The sequence below is a fragment of the Pectinophora gossypiella genome, chromosome 14 (assembly GCF_024362695.1).
Source record: "Pectinophora gossypiella chromosome 14, ilPecGoss1.1, whole genome shotgun sequence".
Lineage (NCBI taxonomy): Eukaryota > Metazoa > Arthropoda > Insecta > Lepidoptera > Gelechiidae > Pectinophora > Pectinophora gossypiella.
The window spans coordinates 9,629,197-9,649,884 of NC_065417.1; the positions used below are offsets into that span (position 1 = coordinate 9,629,197).

A 20,688-nucleotide genomic window follows, 5' to 3' on the forward strand; every position below is an offset into this window, starting at 1 on the left:
GTACAAAAATATAATAATACTGATATTTTCCATACATTTATTTCCTCTTCCTGTCTTATTTGAGAAAAAAAATGATGTACCTACCGTAAAAAGATTGTTACTTCTTAAAGTTCCATACAAAGACGGAATAACTAAGCGCACTTTCTGTCTGTCTGTCCTACCTTAAGACCTGCATCTTTTGGATCATAACAGGTGGCTGATTTAAATTATCTTAGATATGTTATTATGACAGATTTACTGAGAAATAATAAAAAAAGGTCGGGGGCGCCTAGTTTCTTTACAAAATATATGATTTAACATATTTTGAATACGGTAATGCCTGCGAGCCTTAAGTATGGTTTGCTTGAAACAGAATTTCTATGTAAGTTTCAGTTTCGACCGAATCCGAAACTTCCTTTTAAGGCGAATCATAATAGTTTGTGTCCTTATAAACTAAGGTTTAAACATATAATTCTGTAGTCTTTACCTACCCGGTTTAGGTCACAGTTTCGGCAGATTTTCTGTCGAAACCTATATTGATTTGGAATTTTAATTTAACATCGAAACTTGCTGAAACCGAAAGCATAGAATAAGCAATAATACTACGGCCGAAAGTTAAGTTTAGTGAAAAGCCTGAAGTAAAATCAGTACTTAAATCGGAAAGTGTGAGTCATACTCACAGAAAAAAAAAACTTCTGGTGGTACGAAACTCTCGGTGCGCGACAACAACTTGCACTTACCCGGTTTACTTATGAAGAATTACATTTCTATAAATTATATACATAACAATACAAATATACCTTATTGCACCAAAATAAAAGAAAATATTTACAAATATGACTTAACTAGATACATAACAAATGACGGCCTTATCGCTTAAAGCGATTTTTTCCAGACAACCATAGGGCGAGGAAATATATTATGTCAAAATTCGAAGAATATATTGGGATATACGAAATGACTCATGTTTCAATTTTCTTTAAATAAATATATTTCAGTTTTTTTATGTAGTTTGTAATAACAGTTAAATACTTGTTTATGCTCCTGTTATCACTGGGTCATCCCTAAAAATCGCAATTTTTGGCACGTCACAGCCGCGTCATCATGTCTCCGTGTCTGCTTTTATCGCTGGGGAATTAATTCGTTCGACATTATCACACGTTATCGATACCTTTATGTGTGAACTATAAGTTTTGGACAATTTTATAATAAAGCCACAAGATGGAACTGCTAAGACAAGTGTCGAACACCCAGTTTCTGTTTCCTGCGGCAGCTGTAGCGGTTGTTTTAGTATGCGCAGCTTTAGTATTTATCTTCGGCTTCCATTCAGCGGAACAGCCGCAGTTCGATAAACTGCCGCTTGTGGTGGACGACAGGAAGTCGTCCAAATCCAAGAGGAAAACGAAGGACAAGGTTAGTGCCAACAATATGCTACGCTCCCTGCTCCCGTGTGCTCATTTTATTTTTAACCTGTAAGCATATGCTCATCCCTTCACCGGGATACTGCCAACTCACATATGTGTTTGTTTACTGTTCTGTCGGAGAGAAGTGGCTGGGCAGGTTAGAACATACATACTTGAACTGTAGTAACAAGTGTTGTCATCTTTGTTATACTTGTTCATTCATTCATACTTGACTAAATAGAACTAATTACCTTTATTTTATATTTATAACAGAAGTCTTCGCCTAATCGCACAGCAAGCGATGATGGGAAAGCTAAGTCTGAGAGCTCCAAGAAATCTCCTACTAAGGAGAAAAAGGAGGAGAAGTCCAAACCTAAGGAGAAGCCTGCTGAGTTCAAGCCTGTGAAGAAGGAGGTGCCTGTGGACAAAAAGGGGAAGAAGAACAAGGTGACCGAGCAGGAGAAGCCGGCAGATTTTGATGAGGGAGTGTGGGAGGAAGTGCCAAAGAAGGTAAAGCCTAGTGAGAAGAAAAAGGTGAAGGCTGATGAGCCTACCAAGAAGGAGAGCCCGGCCAAGAAGAATAAGAAGAACAAGACTAAGGATGCTGATGTGGAGGCTGCTCGCCCTGAGGAGCCTGCTGAGGAGACCATCAAGGTTTTGAGCGCTGAAGGCCCGGGAGTGAGTGAGGAGGCTGCCAGGGCCCTGCAAGCTCAAGTTGAGGAGCTGCAGCGTGTTCTCAAGGAGGTAATATTACACAATATTCTTTTATCTTATTAGATTTTTTCTAGTAATATAATTATTTGCTTTTGCTAATTGATTTAAAGTAATTTTCCTGATTATTGTCTAGTTAAAAATGTATCTCTCTCTTTATTTAAGAGCTGCACTCTTGTCGGTGGAGTAATCACCTCCATTTAAAAATGTATGAATGTGTGAAAATGATAAGAAATAACATAGGTTGCAACTATATTCCTAATTAGGATAGTCTATTAATGTAGAGGTGAACTAAGTACCTATGCTTCACCAAGCTTTCTGTGATACCAAAGCGATATGTTGAAAACTAAGTATTTTTAAATTAGAATGAGACTAAGCTATTATACTGACCTTGAGCTTATTCTATATTGATTTTCTTCCCTATAAGTATTTTTACTGTTCTTTTCTTATATTGATGCATAACATAACACCTTCTTAATTAGTGGTATATCAAAATTGTTTACCATTGATGATTACATTGTATAAATCATTAGTGATTTGTAATTGTAAAGTACAGTAGTTATAATGTTGTAAACATATTTCTTGTTGCTAGTTATTAGCTTGCTATTTATTAGCTTGAAAATCTGCACTGAACACCTAAATGTGCATAAAAATATTGACCTATGGCAAGTTTATCATTGATTGAATATATTAAAACTGAAAAACATGTTTATATCCAGTTATCATTATCATTTCTTTATTTCAAGCAACTTCATCTTAGTTGCATAGAACCAATGTTAATTATTATTATTGTTTGTGTTTGTTACAATACAATATAAATACACTTTATTGCACCAAAACAAAAAGAAATAATTACAAAAAGACTTAACTAAGTACATGGCAAATGGCAGCTTTATCGCTTGTTTTAATAGGATATTTAACAACTGATACTAATTGGCATCTACCTCTTTATATGTATATCTTTGTAACTTGTGTATTTGTTTCTTATTGGGGTAATAACATAATATTGATATTCATATTGTATTATTTGTCGGTAGCGCGAACGCATGGACCAGGCGGCGCTGGGTACGGCCGACGACGAGGAATCGGCTGCCGATGAGTTGACTGATGTGAAGGATCTCAGGAGCAACAAGAAGAAGGAGAATAAGGAAAAGCAGAAGAAGAAGGCTAGTGAGGTAAGCATGCTTCACTTTAAATATATATTTTTATTAATGGAATGGGGCATATAATATTTTTGTGTGTTATTTATTTACTTTTTAATAAAGTTCCAAATTTTGTGCCAGTAATCTTATATGTAGTTTGATCATTACTTCTAGTGTAAGAACAGTTTGGGAAATTCAATTCAATCAATCAGATTATTCAAATATTCAGTATTAAATCAGATAAATAAAAATCCTATGGGTAACATTCACTTGATACATGGTTGTGTTATTGTTCTAGGCCCCCAATGCTAAGAGCTTGCAGAAGGCCGAATCCGTCGAGAAGGAGAGCTCCGACTCCGACAAACCTGACGACAAGCAGAACGCGCCTGTCTTTGATGAACTAGGAGGTAAAGAAACTTATTTAAATCTTATCTTTGACGACATCTCGCGACACGATTTATATCGAGGGCTTCAACCAATAGCCGTACTATGTATATTTACGTAGATAGCATTCCCTGAGTTTAGTGGTCAAGTCCCCGATAGAATTCGCGTTGCGCGCGGCGCGGTCGTGCAGACCCGCAGACTACAAAAATATTTTTAGGAAGTGTGTAAAGTATATTTCTTTATTTCCAGCTTATTGATTAATTACTATTGTCGATAAATTGATTTATAATTGTCAGAAATGCTTCCCTGAAATGTGAAAGTCCATAATCAATCTGATTTATAAATTATTAATTGACATAAAATAGCGCAAGCCACATTATTTGCCCAAACATGAATGCTTCTGTTATATACCCACTTACGTCATCCCTACACATTTCTGGCCAATAAACGTATTTCATGTACGTTTTCGAGTTATAATGATATTTGTTTCGAACTAATTGTTAAAATACAGAACATTTTGCATACACGTGTGCTTACCACAATTGGTTACGAGGGCGGTAATTGTAATATTCACACTACAGCACGCAGCACAATAGGAAGTTTAAATAATTTAAATTTTACAGTCAACTTGTTGGTAACGAATGTTTTATTTATGTAATGCTGTTTTGTTACAGACACCTGGACAGACGCCAAAGTATCGAAGAAGAGCAAAAAGAAGGCGCGCAAAGACCAGTGAGAGGTGAGTCGCAGAGACAGGGTCCGGCCGGCTCGTGCTAGCTCAATGCCACTCACACCGCTGATAAAATTACCACATGATCTTACCAATACACAGCAACACGCAATGGCGTTATATTCACTTGACTATATCATATAATGTATGTAATCTACTTCAAATGCTAGTATAAGAATACAATCTGATAAAATACTCTGTTGTTCGAGAGTGGTGTCGATTTTACGACAAGTAAGCAGTTTTGATCCTTTTTCTTTTGTAGTATCATCGTTTCATCTCTTTTTAGTCAAATCTGAATTTTACTCTTATCAAACTCATCTGTAATGAGCATTTGAATAACTGTTACATACAAATATTCTACATTAGTTAATTGTACATTTCAGTTCAGGGTTGTAGTTTTACAGGGTGTGAATATTATTTAAAATAAGTTTTAATACCTGTTCTTACACATTCACTTCATTTACGTCCATGTTTTTAGTTTAATAGTTTATTTTATATAGCTCATGTTGACTTGTTTTTCATAATAATTTAATTATTGTTTTTTTTTACTATGCATAATACAAAATTGTTTTTATGCTTTAATATATGAGTCATTTTAATTTTATATATCTTGAGAATGTTTAATGACCTTTGGGAATCTGCAATGTGTTTGGGTGTTACATAGGCACTCTGTTATATTGTAGAAGTTAATGGTTTTTATGGATTAACTAACTTGTATTGTCGTCTTAATATCGTAGGCGTCCGACCTATCGTAGTACCTTGTATAGTGGTAGCCACTGCGTCCGGGTGTAACAGTCAAGATCTTCTGGTGCTTGTAGTAATAAGTGTTCTCCTTTCATTCCATGTGTGCATTTGTTCCTTGTCTCACCACTGCTATCTATTACGTAGTGATCGCATCCACGGCGATACAGCAGCTGATCATCATCGTGTTAATTTAATAACATTTTATTGGTGTTGTGAATGACCCATGACATTATGTGATGAGACCTGAATTTTGGACCAATAAGTATGCTGTTTACATCACGTCAAAAATGTTTTTAGATGAGTTTCCTTTATTTTCAGTTTGATGAATCTGTAGTGTTTACGTATAAATGTATTGTCATTTTCCGTCCGGACACATTGACCTATGTTGTGCATTGTGTGTCCTTCATTTCCACTTCCACTCTGTATCTCGGTGTGCACTGAGATACAGTGACAGCCTCACATTTTTATTTCATTTATATCCCGCGGCCAAGTCTAATGTAAACAGCTTGAACATAATCGTTTTATTGCAGATTCCTATTTTGTATACCTAGTTTTAAGTATAATAGTTGGAGTTAAGGATAGTGCAGACATTGTAAAGAATCATTTTGAAATTCTAAACATTTCGAATGCAAATAATTTATTATACTTACTATAGTAGTAGGGTAAGAGTGAGAGAATATTAACAGGTGACTAATAGACGAAATAAAATACATCCCATTAGTGTCAGTAGGTCGATGTTGTGTTCTGCAGATGTCGGAATTGTCGGCATGTAGTTTCACAATTACGTTTCATACTACACGTATTATTTTTCAATCAAAAACGACTACTGTTTTTTTTGTACTACAGCATACAATATTTCCTTGTTGATTCTTTGATTTATTTGTACTACTTATTTATTTATACATTCTCGACATAATCTTGTGATATCTCTTAGTGCCAGGAGCATTCAGTAGATATGTTTCCTTACAGTACGAGTATAATATCTAGTTTTTAAAACTGAGAATTCTTCGATACGCACTGAATTTACCATTTGTTGTTATAGATAATATTTCTTTAGATGAGTATCATCTATGTAGGTATGTTCTAAGAGATTCATCATAATTATTTTCATTTTTGTGTTTCTATATTTTTATGTTAAAATATGAATGGCAGTACTTAGGGCCTAGTATCATCTAGAGGATTCTCAGAGATGAATTAAATTCGTATATTGTTAATAGGTACATTAGATGTAACGATATTTTTGGCTTCATATTCATGTAGTATAGGGAGGGGCCGCTCGCGGCTCCGGCAACGTTTGCCAACGCATAGAGACATCGTATCTTGAGAATGTTATTGTTTTATAGGCTCTAAAATATAATGAATGTGTAATATAAATATTTTTTTAAAATCAATAAAGAGTGATATTGATATCGTATTTTATTTATTGTACATGTTAAAAAAAAAACTCCGTTTCATAATATCATATCGTTTAATTGTATACGTTCCAAATAGTAATATAAAATTCGAGATTCATAGGTAAAGGTATAAAAGTCATAGAAACTTAGTGCTACGTTACCTCTATACAATACGGACTAGGATACGCGCGAGTGCTTTGAAATAAGCAGATTTGCTTATCTAAAAATTTACTTCTACTGATTTATCGATTGCTGTACATAAAGTAAGGCACACAAAATTATGAGTATAATATTGCCTTCAAAGTTTATAAATGCAAATTACTTTGTAATTGTGTAATGTAATGCTAACGATTAAGAAGAATTTTGGACAAAAATGTTTCATAAATATTCATAATACATAAGTGATGTGATGTATGAGTATAGCTTTTCTCTAAATATTAATTGCAATACGAAGGGAGCTCCAACTATACCGCACGCCACGTCAGCTTGAAGAATACACGTCAAAGTAGTAGTACCTAATCGTTTTACAAACTTTCGTAAACTTATATAAATGAGATTTGGTATCGACGTTAAAAGTATGAAAAACGTTGATGTTTCAATGTTATGGCCTAGTTATGTGAGTTTAGGACTAAATTATTTAGCAAGTTAAGGTCCACCAATGCGGAGATAAGTGTAGATTTTCATTATTTTATTTAGACATCACGTGTCAATATCTAAATTCTATTAGTTATTTAAAGCGCATAATCTCCGCATTGATGATAAGGCTTCATAGTTTGATCTTTATTGTGTTAGAGTTCCGAGTCGCTCTTAGCGCCCGACTTGACGGCGGCGGCGCGCGGCGCCGGCGCGGCGCTCTTGCTGCGCGGCTTGCGGCGCGCGCGCCGCCGCGGCCGCCGCAGGCGCGCGCCCGCCGCCGCCGGCGCCGCCGCCGCGCGCTTCTCCTTCGGCTGCACCTCCATCTTCAGCCGCGTGAACATGTCATAATTCGTGATCACGCACATTTTACCTGCACCACAAAAAGTTCCATTAGTTCCATACAAGTAAACATTATAGGTACGCAGTAAGCATTTCCATAAGTAACTTGGAGTAGTGTTTACTTGATCACATTGCTCAACAACATGTTACTGGAAAAATACAGTCCAATTTAGCAATTTTCTAAATTGACTTGATTAGCAATCATTCCTGGTTTAGCGATTGAGGTTCGGTTCTAGGTAGTGCCTAGCGGCTACACTGACGCAGTAAATAAATACTTGGTGTTAGTGACATCGTAACGAATACTAAGGGGGTTGATTCAGACCATGATTCTGAGTTAAAATCAAGTGGAATTTTCCGTCGCAAAATTCATGATTTTTTTAGTTTTTTTAAATTATTTTCAATTCTATACTTTTGCGATGGAAAATTCCACTTGATATTAACTCAGAATAATCTGATGAATCATCCCTCTCAGTATTCGTTACGATGACACTTACACCCCGTACAAGTACATATGGTAGCCATATAAGTAGGTATGGGTGTTAGTGACACCGTAACGAATACTGAGGGGGATGGTTCAGACCATGATTCTGAGTTGATATCAAGTGGAATTTCGTGTCAAAAAATTCATGAAAATTTTTCTTTTCTTTTTAATTATTTTCCAATCCATACTTTTGCGACGGAAATTTCTACTTGATATCAACTCAGAATCATGGCCACCCCTCAAAGTTTTCGTTACGATGTCACTAACACCCTGTATACCTTAACAAAAGATTATGTCTATAAAAACTACATGCTCGTAACTGACCGACATATGCATTAACAACCGTAAAATACGGTTACAATTCCATTTAGAAGTTTCATAAATAAGTAAAGCACAATTATGCGTAACTGTTACACATTGATATGCATTGTATCTGGCTACTTTAATGCTGTTAAGCACGCGAGCGAATTGAGATCTCAGCTTATAGAAAAAGTGGAAACAATGATCACTGACCATCGCAATATTCTTCGCCGCACTCGGAGCATGACACGATTCTAGTCTCCGTCACACCCGAACGGTTCTTAGTTTTTCTAATCATTGGGTTTTTAGCGTACTCCCTCTTTTCTTTCGCCTTTGTTCTTAGCTCGGATTTGCGTAGTTCTATCAACCTTAAATTAACGTAACTTTCAATTATGTAATTCGTGCAATAAACACAAAAACTGTAATTGATTGTTAAGAGATTCGTACCTGTTAAAATATTCTTCATCTTGTTTTAATTTAGGTCTGATGGACGTTAACATCCGCCATTCTATAGGAACTGAGCACAACTCCTCGAATTTCAGCCCCTGCATCTCCACGGGAACGGGGTCCATAAAAGTAAAGTGTTTCTCCTCATATCCTCGGGTCCCTAGCTTCTCATACGCGCGGATTTCTTTTCGAGAAGTCTTAGTTTTATGGTCAGCTCTATCTTTTATTTTGATATCCTCGGCTTTTACCTAACGAATTCAATTATTATTGTAAATATATATGGTTATGATTCTACAGTTTTGTTGATTTGATACAGTACCTTTTCGGGTCTGGTCTTGAAATCGGGCACTTTATCTAAAACAGCTCTATATTCTTCGGCAGTGTTTATCACAGTTTTAGACAAATCCAATATAGGGGCTTCATCCCTCTTTTTGTCGAATATATCGTCGGACATCGTTCTTGTAGCGCCGGGTGACCGCTTATTAACCAGATTGCATCGACCTAACGTTGCCGGGCTGTTTCCTAGAGACGGCTGGATCGATAGCACTCTCTTGTAACCTAATTTCAACTACTTGCATGACTAGCTACTGTGTTCTAAACAACGTGTATGTGTTATTAATTTATTATAAAAGCCTAATTGTTGCGTTTAAATTCAATATTTAGTTTTAATGACTAAGTTATCGTGATCTTCATTTCTCTCGTAATAATCTCTCTTGGCAGTATTTAGCTGATCAATCAACTTTTTCCTATTTTCTACATCGAAAATATTTGATTTAGAATTTCTTTCGTTTACATCATCAACCCATAATCTTCTGTTACCATATTTGTCATTGATAAACTTTTGTGACAAGGTCATTCTTTTCGAAGGAGACATTTTGGGCGACTTTTTGTTTTCTGTTTCATTTGCGGTTATTTGGCTTAAATGAACAAACTCGGGCGCGGCATTATTTGAATCCGTATTGTTGTTTCTTGACAAATCTTGACTAGATCGTTTACTTCTCCAATATGACTGGCTTAATGAATTCCGCGTCTTCTGATTGCTGTCTGTCTTTTCGGAGCGCGTGGGGGGGCTGGGCGAGCGACTGTCATCGCTCGACTGTGACATATACTGTCTCGCCTGTGCTCGATACTTTTGTCGCATTTTTCTTTTTTGGCTGTAAAACGGGTCCTTCTCACTTTGCTTTTTGTACTGCGCAGCTGGTCTGTTCACACCCCATTTGGGACGGTTTTCAATATCTTTTTTATATCTTTCCTCCGATCTAAACCTGCGATCCTTTTTCAGCGTATTGTGATTGCTATCTTGAGGCGCGTTTTCATCTATATTCGAATATTCTTTATCGTTATTTCTTTCCACGTCTTCAGTTTCAAGTATTTTATCATTTGAGGATCTGCAGATAACGGGATCGGTTTGTGTTGATACGTCTTTTGTTTTAGCTATACGATACTTTCTAGGTGTTAGTACTTTACCGGTTTCCGATAATTCATTTACGTTATTAAGCGAGTTTAATGATACGCTGTATAGGCTATTACTTAGGTTCTGAGGTACTAGAACAGCGAGTTGTATACCGTTCGGCTGTGCGCTGACTAATTCGCCATTTCCGTTGATGCCAATTGGTACGATATTGAATTGGTTATCCGCGAGAGCTAGCGGAGGGCCGTTGTGAATATATAAATTCAAGTTTCCTGGGCCCGCCGACCTTGGAGAGTTAAATTCAGTTGTTTGTTGCGAATTGGTTTCTTTCTTCTGACTTTTTGCTGAGTGAACATCGTATGTTCGATTAGATTTCGTTGGACTGACTGCTTCGGAATAAATGGGTGATTCAGTGGAAACATTTTCTTCTACTTTTGTTTTGATGTCATTAGTTACTATGTTGGAATTCATATTTTGTTTAAGAGAAATAAATCTCTTTTCTTTCTCTAACTTTGCCTTCTTTTCTGCTTCTTCAAGTGCTTTCTTGAGCGTTTCTAGTTTCCTCTGTTCCTGCAGCTGTTTTTCTTCATTTCTTCTTTTTTCTTCTTCAAGTCTTATTCTGTCTTCTTCTTGTTGCCGTTGTATTCTCAACTCTTCTAACCTCTCTTCTCTTAGTTTTCTTTCTCTCTCTTCTATTCGCCGTTTTTCCCGATCTTCTAGTTGACTTAATATTGCTGACTGTAACTCTAATGCCTTCAATCTCTGGTTTTCTCTCTGGGCCTTGACCTCTGGTTCCAGAGGCACATTTTGTCCACGGAGAAAAGTTCTGTAAAACAAAACATTTTATAGTATGATTACGTATTTTGGGCTACGTTTTGAGGGTGAAATGTAAATGCACTTGCCTATTTCCTTCATCGCTGCCGTTACAGGAGGATCCGTCACATTCGAATCCGGAGTTGGTAGAACTTCTTTGGTCTATGACTAGAACATCTGCTGTGTTATCTATCATGTTCAGGCCTCGCTCCACCCACGATGGAGTGCCTTTCTTTTGGTTTGGCATCTGTAAAAGATAGTATATTTTACTTATGTATGTATATGCCAACATACTTCAGAAGCTCGCATCCATGCTATAGTTAAATGGCATTTTATTATCAATGTATACAAAAACGAGGTTAAAGTAATTTTTATACCGTGTTTTAGTTAGTAAACACTTGTCTATGCGTCTAATATTCAGCCCGTATCCACAAACACTGGCTAAATAACGGCCTCTTCCTTTCACTTCTTACATACCTTCGCTGTTGTGCTATTATATTATTGATTGACTGCTTCAAGTTAGCCTGCTGCTGTCGCGCGCTACTGTCCGAAATACGACGAAGGTCCTCGATCGCAATTGATTAGGAAACACAGTTTCGACGACAGGGCATTTATCAATCAGCGCGAAAGAGGTGTGACGACGGCTCTACAGCGCTACTAGGAAGGCGCCTTAATGTTACAATATCTCCAGGTTCTAACCTGTGGCAGTCTGGCGTTGGGGTTGGTAGGCTCCCAGAGGCGGCCGGTGGCGACGCCGCGATCGCCCCAGCGCGGCCGGCCCTCGTCCGTGGCACTCCTCGGGCTCCGGGCCGACCACACGTCCGCGCCCGCCGGCCCCATGCTCCTGAAGTAAATACGTATACTAATGAACGGAACACTCGTAGTGTACCATTATGTAGAAGTGAAGTCAGTGCATCAATATTCGTACGGGCACATATTAAGGCGCTGTTAAAGCACTTCGCTACTTATGTATGTTACGGCACAAATCTAATTTTGTACGAGTTTTGAAGTTGTTGTTTTATTTAGTAATGAAATCGTGAGTTGTGCTTCATTTGTTCTGTATTTTCTTGTGTTCATATACTGTACTATCGCATTGAATAAATACTTACTTGTAAAATCGAGCAATCGAGTGACTCCAACGCACTGTCCTATGTTATTGTATGGTTGAGGATATAATCACTAGGAAAGGACTATGGCTGTTGGGTAATGTTCATTGACCGTTGTGTTCCACATGACTTGTTGTGAATTAGTGGGTGTTTACTGCAGTTACGGTGTAGAAATTCTGAAATATCTATTACTAATTTGCTACTACATATAGAACTAGGTAAATTACCTACCTACCTTATTTGCTAAACTAAAACATATCATATTTATAATTACCTACTAACAAAAAGTTATTGCTGTTTGTTGCATCCTAATTATAATTACTGTTACAATGTTGTAATTGTAAGCAGTAACTGCGTTAATAAGGCTATGCCGTTATAAGACATTAAACATTATTTATGATATGTTACATATAAGAATGATTGCGGGATAAATAACTACATAGTATCTCGATAGATGTGTGTAGAGAATACGTTATTTTATCACAAATCGCACTGCAATAGGTGCCTGGCACCTATGACGTAAGCAGTTTTGGTTCACTATGCAAAGCGGGTCATAATTCCTTCCTGTATCGCACCGTTTAATTTGAACATTATTCTTTTAATTCATGGGGTCACGTTTCCTTTGTTATGCAAGTTGAATACTCGGGGTTGTAAATCCAGACTGTATGGGGTAAAGAAACAGTAATTACCTACCTATTCTACAATTTCTTTATGCCTGCCGTATTTGCCTCATTACGTATGTATGTTGTAGGTACGTATGTGGATGTTTGTGTATACCTACTCACTACTGCTGAAAGGTTTACGAATTTACAATACCTACTGATATACCTATCTATGTAGGATAATCTTCCTGTAATCATTTTTTTAGATAGTTTTGCAGACAGTCGTGTATCGTGTCAGAGACATTATCAGTGAAACAATGGACCAACCTGTTATCTTTGTCATCTTGCTGCCACGCCATGACTGGGTTGTGGTTGGTGACGTCATGCAGCCCACCTCTGATGTGGTTGACAGTCTCACTACCGTAGCCCGAAGTGTCTCCTTCGCCGTCTTCGTCATAAAACGCGAACCGCTTCGCACTTGGTATGTTCCGGTTGAGAACTTCCTTCGGTCTCCTTTCGTCTCTCCTGTCTGGCTCTGAGTGACGTATTGGGGGTAAACTGGGGCTTCTCTGACGCTGTATGGGCTCCTGGTACTCGTATGAAGACTGCTTGTGGAGTTCCAGAGTGCTCGCGAACTGGTTCCGCACCTGGAGGCGGTTGGTGTACCGTTCGCCTGCGCCCCACGGCAAGTACAGCTGAGACATCTCCTCTGTAAACAAACCGAAGAAAATACCTATTTCAATTGACGTAGAAAAAATAATTTCTTCACAAAATAATTACCAGGACATATAAATCGAACAGAAACTGTACCTTCCATGACAACAGTCGCCGTAAGATTAACTATTCAAAAATTCTTCAAGAAAAAATAAAAGTTCCCCCTTTCTTATAGTTTTCCTTCGCAAAGGGTTTTGAAGTTTAGTCGATAACGCATGCGAGGCGATCGTCAGTCATTCATGCTAGTTGCAGGTCCTTAAGGCTTTTTATTCATATAGTGTGTGTATGTTTACTGAAGCCTAGCACGGGACGGTACGCTCGCACGCTAATAATACGCTATTGCTAGTTATAGGGATAATCCGTAGGATAAATCGATTCATTCACATGAAAACATGAATACCTACCTGCTTTGTGCTACAACTACCTTTAAACTTTTGTTAAGAGTTTAATTCTGTACAAAAGGTACTGGGGTTTAGTTCTTTGGGAGGATGAATGGTACTGTTATGCCATGATGATGGATGATATGCGATGGGGGTCGTAAGATGCATCGTTATAACTCCTAATACTGTGATGTAACTTCTTCAAAAACGAGATGTTTTAAGCTCGTGATATTAATTATACCTATAAGTAGGTACTCATTCTTGGACCTACAAAATGGTGCGCGTGCCAACACTGAGCCATCACGACTCGTACGGCACTATTATAACTTTAGTTTACTTTCAGGTATTTATTTCTTATTGCATCATCCCGCATCCAAGTTTGGTCAATGTTTGTTTCCTGGTAGTGGTTGCCTGGAAGAAATTTCTCTAGAGCAAAATAAGGCCGCCCAAATTTTTGTGGGTTCATGTGTTATGTCTGATTGTTGAAATTTAGTTCTGTGCAATAAAGTGTGTTTGATTTGATTTGATATTAGGTATACCTGCTTGATCTATGTAGGTAAGTTTAAATAATGGAGGGAGAGGTAAAATTGCAGTTTACATTAACATAAAGTAACGAAGCTGGATGTACAATGTAAACAACATCTATCTGCATACAAAGAAGAGTAAACGTAACTCGTTATTTTACTTCCGAAACGCATAATTATACGTCTTTATTACATAAACGTGGTGTATGGCATCAGAAACACTTTCATTTACCTCCACGTTAAGTATTCTTACTTAATTTTTTGTATTATTTATAGAACAGGCAAGTTTCGATCTCGGTGAAATTATTTATAACGGAGCGACAGTCGTAATTATGAAAGCTTAGTATGAAAGTTAAAATAAAAGGTATCTACAAGTGATTTTATTGCTTCAATACTTTTACCTGTTGTTGTATTGTTGCTGATGGCAATTATCAACTCACTTTATTGACTTCGGCAGTAGAATAGGTAATTTGCATATACTTACTGTAATAAATATCGTCTTGTAGTGAAAATCGCGCCATTTTTTTATTTTCTTCAACAAAACCTCGGTTTCTTTCATTTCAGCTAAAAAATGAGACTGTAATTTTACTCGATTAAAACTGGCTTGTCTTTTACGAGATTTTGTTAACAAGAATCACATTACACAAATGTGATTTTTCAAAAAGGCGTTCCCGTGGTGTTCACGATAAAGCGCCGAAATGCGTTTTTCAAATTTCTATACTTACAGGCTGTTAGTGACATCGTAACAAAAACTTAGAGGGATGATTCAGGCCATGATTCTGAGTTGATATCAAGTGGAATTTTCCATCAAAGTAGAATCATGGTCTACATCATCCCCCTGAGTATTGGTTACGATGCCACTAATACCCTGTATAAGTAGGTAAGTAGATACTATAAGGTTATCTGTGAAGGGACGAAACATCTATTTAGGTACCTATTTTTAGATATTTCACTTTGAATGTTTCAAACTTCTGTCGCTAGCGTCATGGGGTTGATTTGCGTGTTAGGGACCTGTTTACACCTACTGAAACTTTTACTTTTCAATTAAGGACAAACAAGAAGGAAGAAAGTTTTCACGTTTGCTTAATATATACCGGCCTCTGTGGTCCAGTGGTTGAGCGATGTGCTCGCGGGTTCGATTCCCGGTGGGGACAAATCACAAAAATCACTTTGTGGTCCCTAGTTTGGTTCGGACATTACGGGCTGATCACCTGATTGTCCAAAAAATAAGATGATCCGTGCTTCGGAAGACAGAGCCGTTGGTCCCGGTTACTACTTACTGATGTAAGTATGTAGTCGTTACATGAGTCATGTCAGGGGCCTATGGCGGCTCAATAATAGCCGTGGCACCAGGGTTGATGGGGTTGGTAATCCGCCTCACAACTCACACGATAAAATAAGAACATATACCTAATAATAGATGATTAAGTAAAATAACAACCTATTGCGTGTGGCTATTTATATGCCTACCTACTAACAACAAAACTAGTACCTACTTTATTCAACAAGTAAACAAATCACGTCTGAAGAATCGTCTTGTCCGGCATACAAACGGCTGGAAATTACCAGCATGAAACTAAACCAGTTTTCATATTAAGTAAGTATACACACTTTATATACGTATTTTGGTACTTAACTACATGATAGTTAACATGAATGACTTGCTGAAAATAAGGGTGCTTAATTTTGTGAAATTAGTTTCATTCCCGACTTAGTGGTGCAGGTACCTTACTAGGTAATCAATAATATAATGTTGCCGGTATTTTGCATGCGCGGCAGCAAGTACAGTCATGAGCAATATCATGTACCCACTTTAGAATCCTGTCTCACTATCATTTTTGACATTTAATAAGACTTACAGTTTAATTTGTCAAAAAAGTTAATGTGATATGGTTTCAAAGTGTATACATATTAGTACTCGTGACCGTACAAGCCCTATTACACTTCACGACTTCTCACGAAATACAGGGTAGGTATGTTATAGTATGGCGAAATCGGATCCCTACCACCACTTCTTATTACACTGCCACGTCTTGAGGAATCGTGTAGTGTCTTCTTCTATCGTGTGGGTTGTGAGGTACCAACCTGATCAACCCTGGTGTCAGGGTTACTATTGAGCCGCCAAACGCCCCTGACATGGCTTATATAACGACTACTTACTTATTTACATCAGTAAGTAGTAACCGGGACCAACGGCTTAACGGATCATCTTACTTTCGGACAATCAGGTGATCAGCCTATAATGTCCTAACCAAACTAGGGACCACAAAGTAATTTTTGTGATATGTCCCCACCGGGAATCGAACCCAGGACCTCCGAATCGTGAGTCCAACGCTCAACCACTGGACCACGGAGGTCGTTGAGGCTTATTTAGGCATATTGTTTAGATAGATAGAAAGACACGGGCGGGGTTATTTACAGGGTGAAGCCTTAATAGATTGTAGAAATTGAATTCTATTAAAAGAGATTGTTCTTTACGGTAAAAATAGCAGGTAATAAATGTGAAACAAGTGTCCATCAGACTAATATAATGGCATATTTTGTTACCTCGCCACGCTCTCGTGGGTCGAGTCTAACGAGCATTGCTTTGTTTTATTATTTAACGCTGGGTAGGTACGATAACTTACTTTTATGCAGATTTATATACATACTATAATTAACCGCAATTATATATTTTACTTCAAGGCGGCCGAACATCCGAACTAAAACTAATTAGTGATGTTGTGAAAACAATGCTACTTTTGGTTTTAGTTAAAATATGTATTAAATTAATTAAATTAAAAGTTTGTATATGTATACGCTCACTAATGAGCATATTCTTCGGCAATCCAAATATGTTTTGGAATATAGGTATATCTATATATACCTACCCTATGGTTGGTAGAGAAACAGGCAAATTATCTCATATTACATAACATAGCATCACGTCTGTATCCCCGAAGGGGTAGGCAGAGGTGTCTCGTACTCCTCGCCAGCTAAGGCAAATGATATAAGTACAAAAAGCATTAGGTTCTAATTCGTTCAGCAGTCGAACTTGGGCGAACAATTTATAGTGCGGGCTTGTGCAGGCACATATTTCAAACGGTTTAAAACTCGTCAAAGTAGCATGATTATCTTTATTTAAAGCAAGTATAGAATTGAAAGTAATTTAAAAAAACTAAAAAAATATCATGAATTTTCCGACGGAAAATGCCACTTGATATCAACTCAGAATCATGGCCTGAATCATCCCTCAAAGTATTCGTTACGATGTCACTAACACCCTGTATATTATCGACAAGGTTTAGCTCTCTCCCTCAATGAATGTTTATTTATATTTCTTCTTAAAAGGCCATAAGTCAAAGGTCGTTCCCACCTTCAGGACCTTGAATATCGAGGGTGCGTGATGTTCGGTGAAAATATCGACCGACAAAATGCGTCACTGTAAAAAAGTGCCGAGTGCCGTCACAACAATTGCCCGGAAAGTGCCCTATTGTCCACGACAATTAGGCAGGAAATCGATTTGTCCGCGTACTGTTTGAAAATTTGATTAGTTTAGGACGACTTTGAAGGTCTGCCATTGACACCGTTTTGGTGTTAAGTAGGTAGGTTTTGTTATAACTTAAGTTCTCGATGTATCCTTGTCAAGTAAGTAAGCAAATAAGACCATTTACCTATTAGACAAGCATGGCCAACTGTTATTCTCCTTCTGTTTCTCTTATTCAAAGAAAACTTGTTGGTGTGTGACCATTATGTTCCCCTGATTTATGTAGGTATACTTACTTCATGATTAAACAAAGATGTTACCTATAAATTAGGTAGATCACATAACGTGTTTGAAATATTTCAAATGGTTACATGAGTAAATAATCCCTCTTAACTGTAGGGTAAATATTGCTTTGTGTTTATTGATAACGATGTTGTTGTATCAAATGACTTGTTAAAAAAGTTCATCATCAAATTCCTCCGAGAGCAGGAAGCATAAATTAATCTCAGGTATGCTAACGCCACTCTGCGCTTAAGTTGACAAAGATAAGATACCTAGGTAGGTACTTAAGCTTGCATATCTACTTATAAGATGAATTTCGGTTTTAATTTTAGTAAGTAGATACGTGATTTTAAATAAATGGATGAAAAAGTTGTATAGTACATACCGGAAGGCGATATTTTTGTTTCGAAATCCGAACTAGTTCAGTTCCACGCGGATACCGACTAACGTGTGATGCAGCCGGTTGTGGACGTAAACGTAAATCTCCTTGATGAAATCACGACCGTGAATTTATTGCAAAATGAGTGGAGGAGCGTGGTGCAGGCGCATGCACCGGCGCGGTGGCGGCGACTAGCGGTCGCGGTGCGCGCGCGCAGGACTTGCACGAGGGTACGCACCTCTCTCCCGCGCCCACTGCTGCTTCTTCTGTTGGACCAGAGACGCCGGCTTGCTCACCGACAACATCGCACTATACACATCACTTTCTAAAACCTCGTATTGCACACAATTTGCGTTTACGCGCACCACAACGCAGTTACGGTGCACCAGTTAATGAGTGCTCCGGAGTGCCTTTTAAAATGGCCCGGTGGCGCGGCGCCGCGGCCGGCCGCGCGTCGCGCTTCGCTTCGCACGTGCGCTCATTGTCCGCGGCTGCTGGACCCGATGAAATCCCACGAGCAGAAAAAAATAAATCCGTATAATATGAACGGCACCACGCACACGTCAACTACCCATACCCGACGAGGTACGTGTGCCACATACAACAGTCAGACTAACGCTGGCTTATCGACGGATCTCCAGACTTTTTCAGTCCTTATTGTTTCAGTGGCGTCACGCGAGTGCGAGTTTCAGAAGAAAGCCTCGGAAAAGCCGCCGGTCGATACCGTAGCCATGGTAACGTTTGTTTCACGTGCTCGCAAGGAGTAGAGGCATTTTTCTCTTATTTGCATTTTAGGCCATGGGGTGACGCGAAAACTGTTATGGCGAGATTAATTATAACGTATTGCAAGTGAGCGCGAAAAACATTTTTTGCCACTTGCGATAACAAAGGTAAATGGGCTCTTGGGACGTTTCGTTGAAAGTTGAATTATGTGGCTAGTTACTGTACACGAGTAGGTAGTTAGGTAGGTATTTTATTAGCATTCATTACATGCCTTGGCAGAGAACGAAAGTACTAAGTTGGATTTATTTATGAGACTATGATGACATCATCCTGGAAATTGTAACTATTTTCGTTGGGGCGGACGTGGTCGATTGTTCGATGCAGAAAATTATTGTCTTTTTAAAAATATTCTTAGGAATTTTTTTGTGCACCACGCGGTTTACCTATACTACATACTGGCACTCCATTTCTTCTGCCTACTCTGGATAGGTCGTGTGTAATGTATGTTACAAAAGCGTGCAAATATTTGTCTTAGTCTACACCAAAAGATAAATAAAAAAGGAATGGGGCAACGTGTGGAGTGTGCACTATAGCGGTTGATGGACGGGAGGCTTGTGCCTAGTAGTGGGACGTATTTAGGCTATTTAAGTATGTTAAGAAGGAATACATAATACACGTTGGTATAACAGAAAACTCAGTGAGGTGTGGGTACTTAGTTCATCTTGCGATGGATGTTCCTCTGACTATCCCAATTGGGATATAGTCGTGAGCTTATGTTATGATCCAAGAAGAAATATAATTATTATTGTAAGCACGAAATAAAATACATTAAATTGTGAAAGCATTTGAAAACGGTACTTACTTGGAAGCGTAAAGTTAACGGTTGTTATGTGCAAATGTTGAGTTTATGTTCATCCGTCTTTATGACGAACCATTTTTGTAGATGAGAGAAATCTTGAAAAATTTTTAACAAAAAAAAACCGACTTCAAACGCAAAACTAAAAAGCAATAAATAAATTTACTTCGCACAAAGTAATTAGTACGTATTTTCAATTAGTTAATTATTTTATAAATCTGAAGCCGGTGCCAAGGAAATGCTACAACGAAGTACCGATTCATATATTTTTCAATACTGATTGTTTTGTAATTTTTTGTTTAACCTTGTTTTGTAATTGCTTTGATATTGGTATTAAACAATATTGTGTGTACATAGTAATTTGATATTGTAGTAGGGTTGTTGTAGCATTTACTTGGCACCGACTTCAGAATTATAAAATAATTAACTAATTGAAAATACGTACTAATTACTTTGTGCGAAGTAAATTTATTTATTGCTTTTTAGTTTTGCGTTTGAAGTCGGTTTTTTTTTTGTTAAAAATTTTATTTTATTTTATGATTTTAAGTGATGGTTAGACCGAGCAAGGATGCAGACAGACAGATTTTCTGATTTATATTCATATATAATAATATAATATATTATTAGTAGTGATCACAATTATTATTGATGAACATGTTTACACACACACACTCACACACGCGCTAACGCACACGAGCACACGCGCACGTACACACGCACACACACAGACACACGCGCACAC

At 37.7% G+C, this 20,688-nt stretch overlaps 3 protein-coding genes across 4 annotated transcripts; 1 reads left to right on the plus strand and 2 right to left on the minus strand.

Moving 5' to 3' along the window:
* Nucleotides 1-1,062: 1,062 nt before the first annotated feature.
* LOC126372880 (neurofilament heavy polypeptide-like) lies at nucleotides 1,063-6,500 on the plus strand. Its single transcript, XM_050018812.1, has 5 exons — nucleotides 1,063-1,392; nucleotides 1,656-2,126; nucleotides 3,131-3,268; nucleotides 3,534-3,642; nucleotides 4,294-6,500. Exons 1-5 carry the CDS (start codon nucleotides 1,201-1,203, stop codon nucleotides 4,353-4,355), a joined length of 972 nt encoding a protein of 323 aa, XP_049874769.1. The 5' UTR covers nucleotides 1,063-1,200; the 3' UTR covers nucleotides 4,356-6,500.
* An 83-nt stretch (nucleotides 6,501-6,583) lies between these two features.
* Nucleotides 6,584-9,144, minus strand: LOC126372882 (uncharacterized). Its single transcript, XM_050018814.1, has 4 exons — nucleotides 9,010-9,144; nucleotides 8,691-8,938; nucleotides 8,457-8,611; nucleotides 6,584-7,493 (listed from the first exon to the last, which is right to left on the minus strand). Exons 1-4 carry the CDS (start codon nucleotides 9,142-9,144, stop codon nucleotides 7,276-7,278), a joined length of 756 nt encoding a protein of 251 aa, XP_049874771.1. The 3' UTR covers nucleotides 6,584-7,275.
* A 198-nt stretch (nucleotides 9,145-9,342) lies between these two features.
* Nucleotides 9,343-18,752, minus strand: LOC126372853 (myb-like protein X). 2 transcript variants are annotated; one of them, XM_050018769.1, is made up of 5 exons: nucleotides 18,606-18,752; nucleotides 12,950-13,331; nucleotides 11,614-11,758; nucleotides 11,004-11,161; nucleotides 9,343-10,927 (listed from the first exon to the last, which is right to left on the minus strand). In XM_050018769.1, exons 1-5 carry the CDS (start codon nucleotides 18,670-18,672, stop codon nucleotides 9,343-9,345), a joined length of 2,337 nt encoding a protein of 778 aa, XP_049874726.1. In that variant the 5' UTR covers nucleotides 18,673-18,752. The 2 variants fall into 2 exon arrangements, with proteins under 2 accessions (XP_049874726.1, XP_049874727.1); XM_050018770.1 differs by lacking the exon at nucleotides 18,606-18,752 and adding an exon at nucleotides 18,374-18,510.
* Between the last annotated feature and the right edge of the window lie 1,936 nt (nucleotides 18,753-20,688).

What these genes read in the sequence shown, in the direction of transcription:
- LOC126372882 (XM_050018814.1), bottom strand. Translation starts at nt 9,144, where the DNA reads ATGTCCGACGATATATTCGACAAAAAGAGGGATGAAGCCCCTATATTG. An exon ending in TCAAGACCAGACCCGAAAAG is followed by an intron (nt 8,939 to 9,009) that starts GTACTGTATCAA and finishes TGAATTCGTTAG; the next exon opens with GTAAAAGCCGAGGATATCAA. An exon ending in CGGCGAAGAATATTGCGATG is followed by an intron (nt 7,494 to 8,456) that starts GTCAGTGATCAT and finishes TTTGTGGTGCAG; the next exon opens with GTAAAATGTGCGTGATCACG.
- LOC126372880 (XM_050018812.1), top strand. Translation starts at nt 1,201, where the DNA reads ATGGAACTGCTAAGACAAGTGTCGAACACCCAGTTTCTGTTTCCTGCG. An exon ending in AGAGGAAAACGAAGGACAAG is followed by an intron (nt 1,393 to 1,655) that starts GTTAGTGCCAAC and finishes TATTTATAACAG; the next exon opens with AAGTCTTCGCCTAATCGCAC. An exon ending in TGTCTTTGATGAACTAGGAG is followed by an intron (nt 3,643 to 4,293) that starts GTAAAGAAACTT and finishes GTTTTGTTACAG; the next exon opens with ACACCTGGACAGACGCCAAA.
- LOC126372853 (XM_050018769.1), bottom strand. Translation starts at nt 18,672, where the DNA reads ATGTTGTCGGTGAGCAAGCCGGCGTCTCTGGTCCAACAGAAGAAGCAG. An exon ending in GCAGTGGGCGCGGGAGAGAG is followed by an intron (nt 13,332 to 18,605) that starts GTGCGTACCCTC and finishes GTTTGTTTACAG; the next exon opens with AGGAGATGTCTCAGCTGTAC. An exon ending in CCAACGCCAGACTGCCACAG is followed by an intron (nt 11,162 to 11,613) that starts GTTAGAACCTGG and finishes TATCTTTTACAG; the next exon opens with ATGCCAAACCAAAAGAAAGG.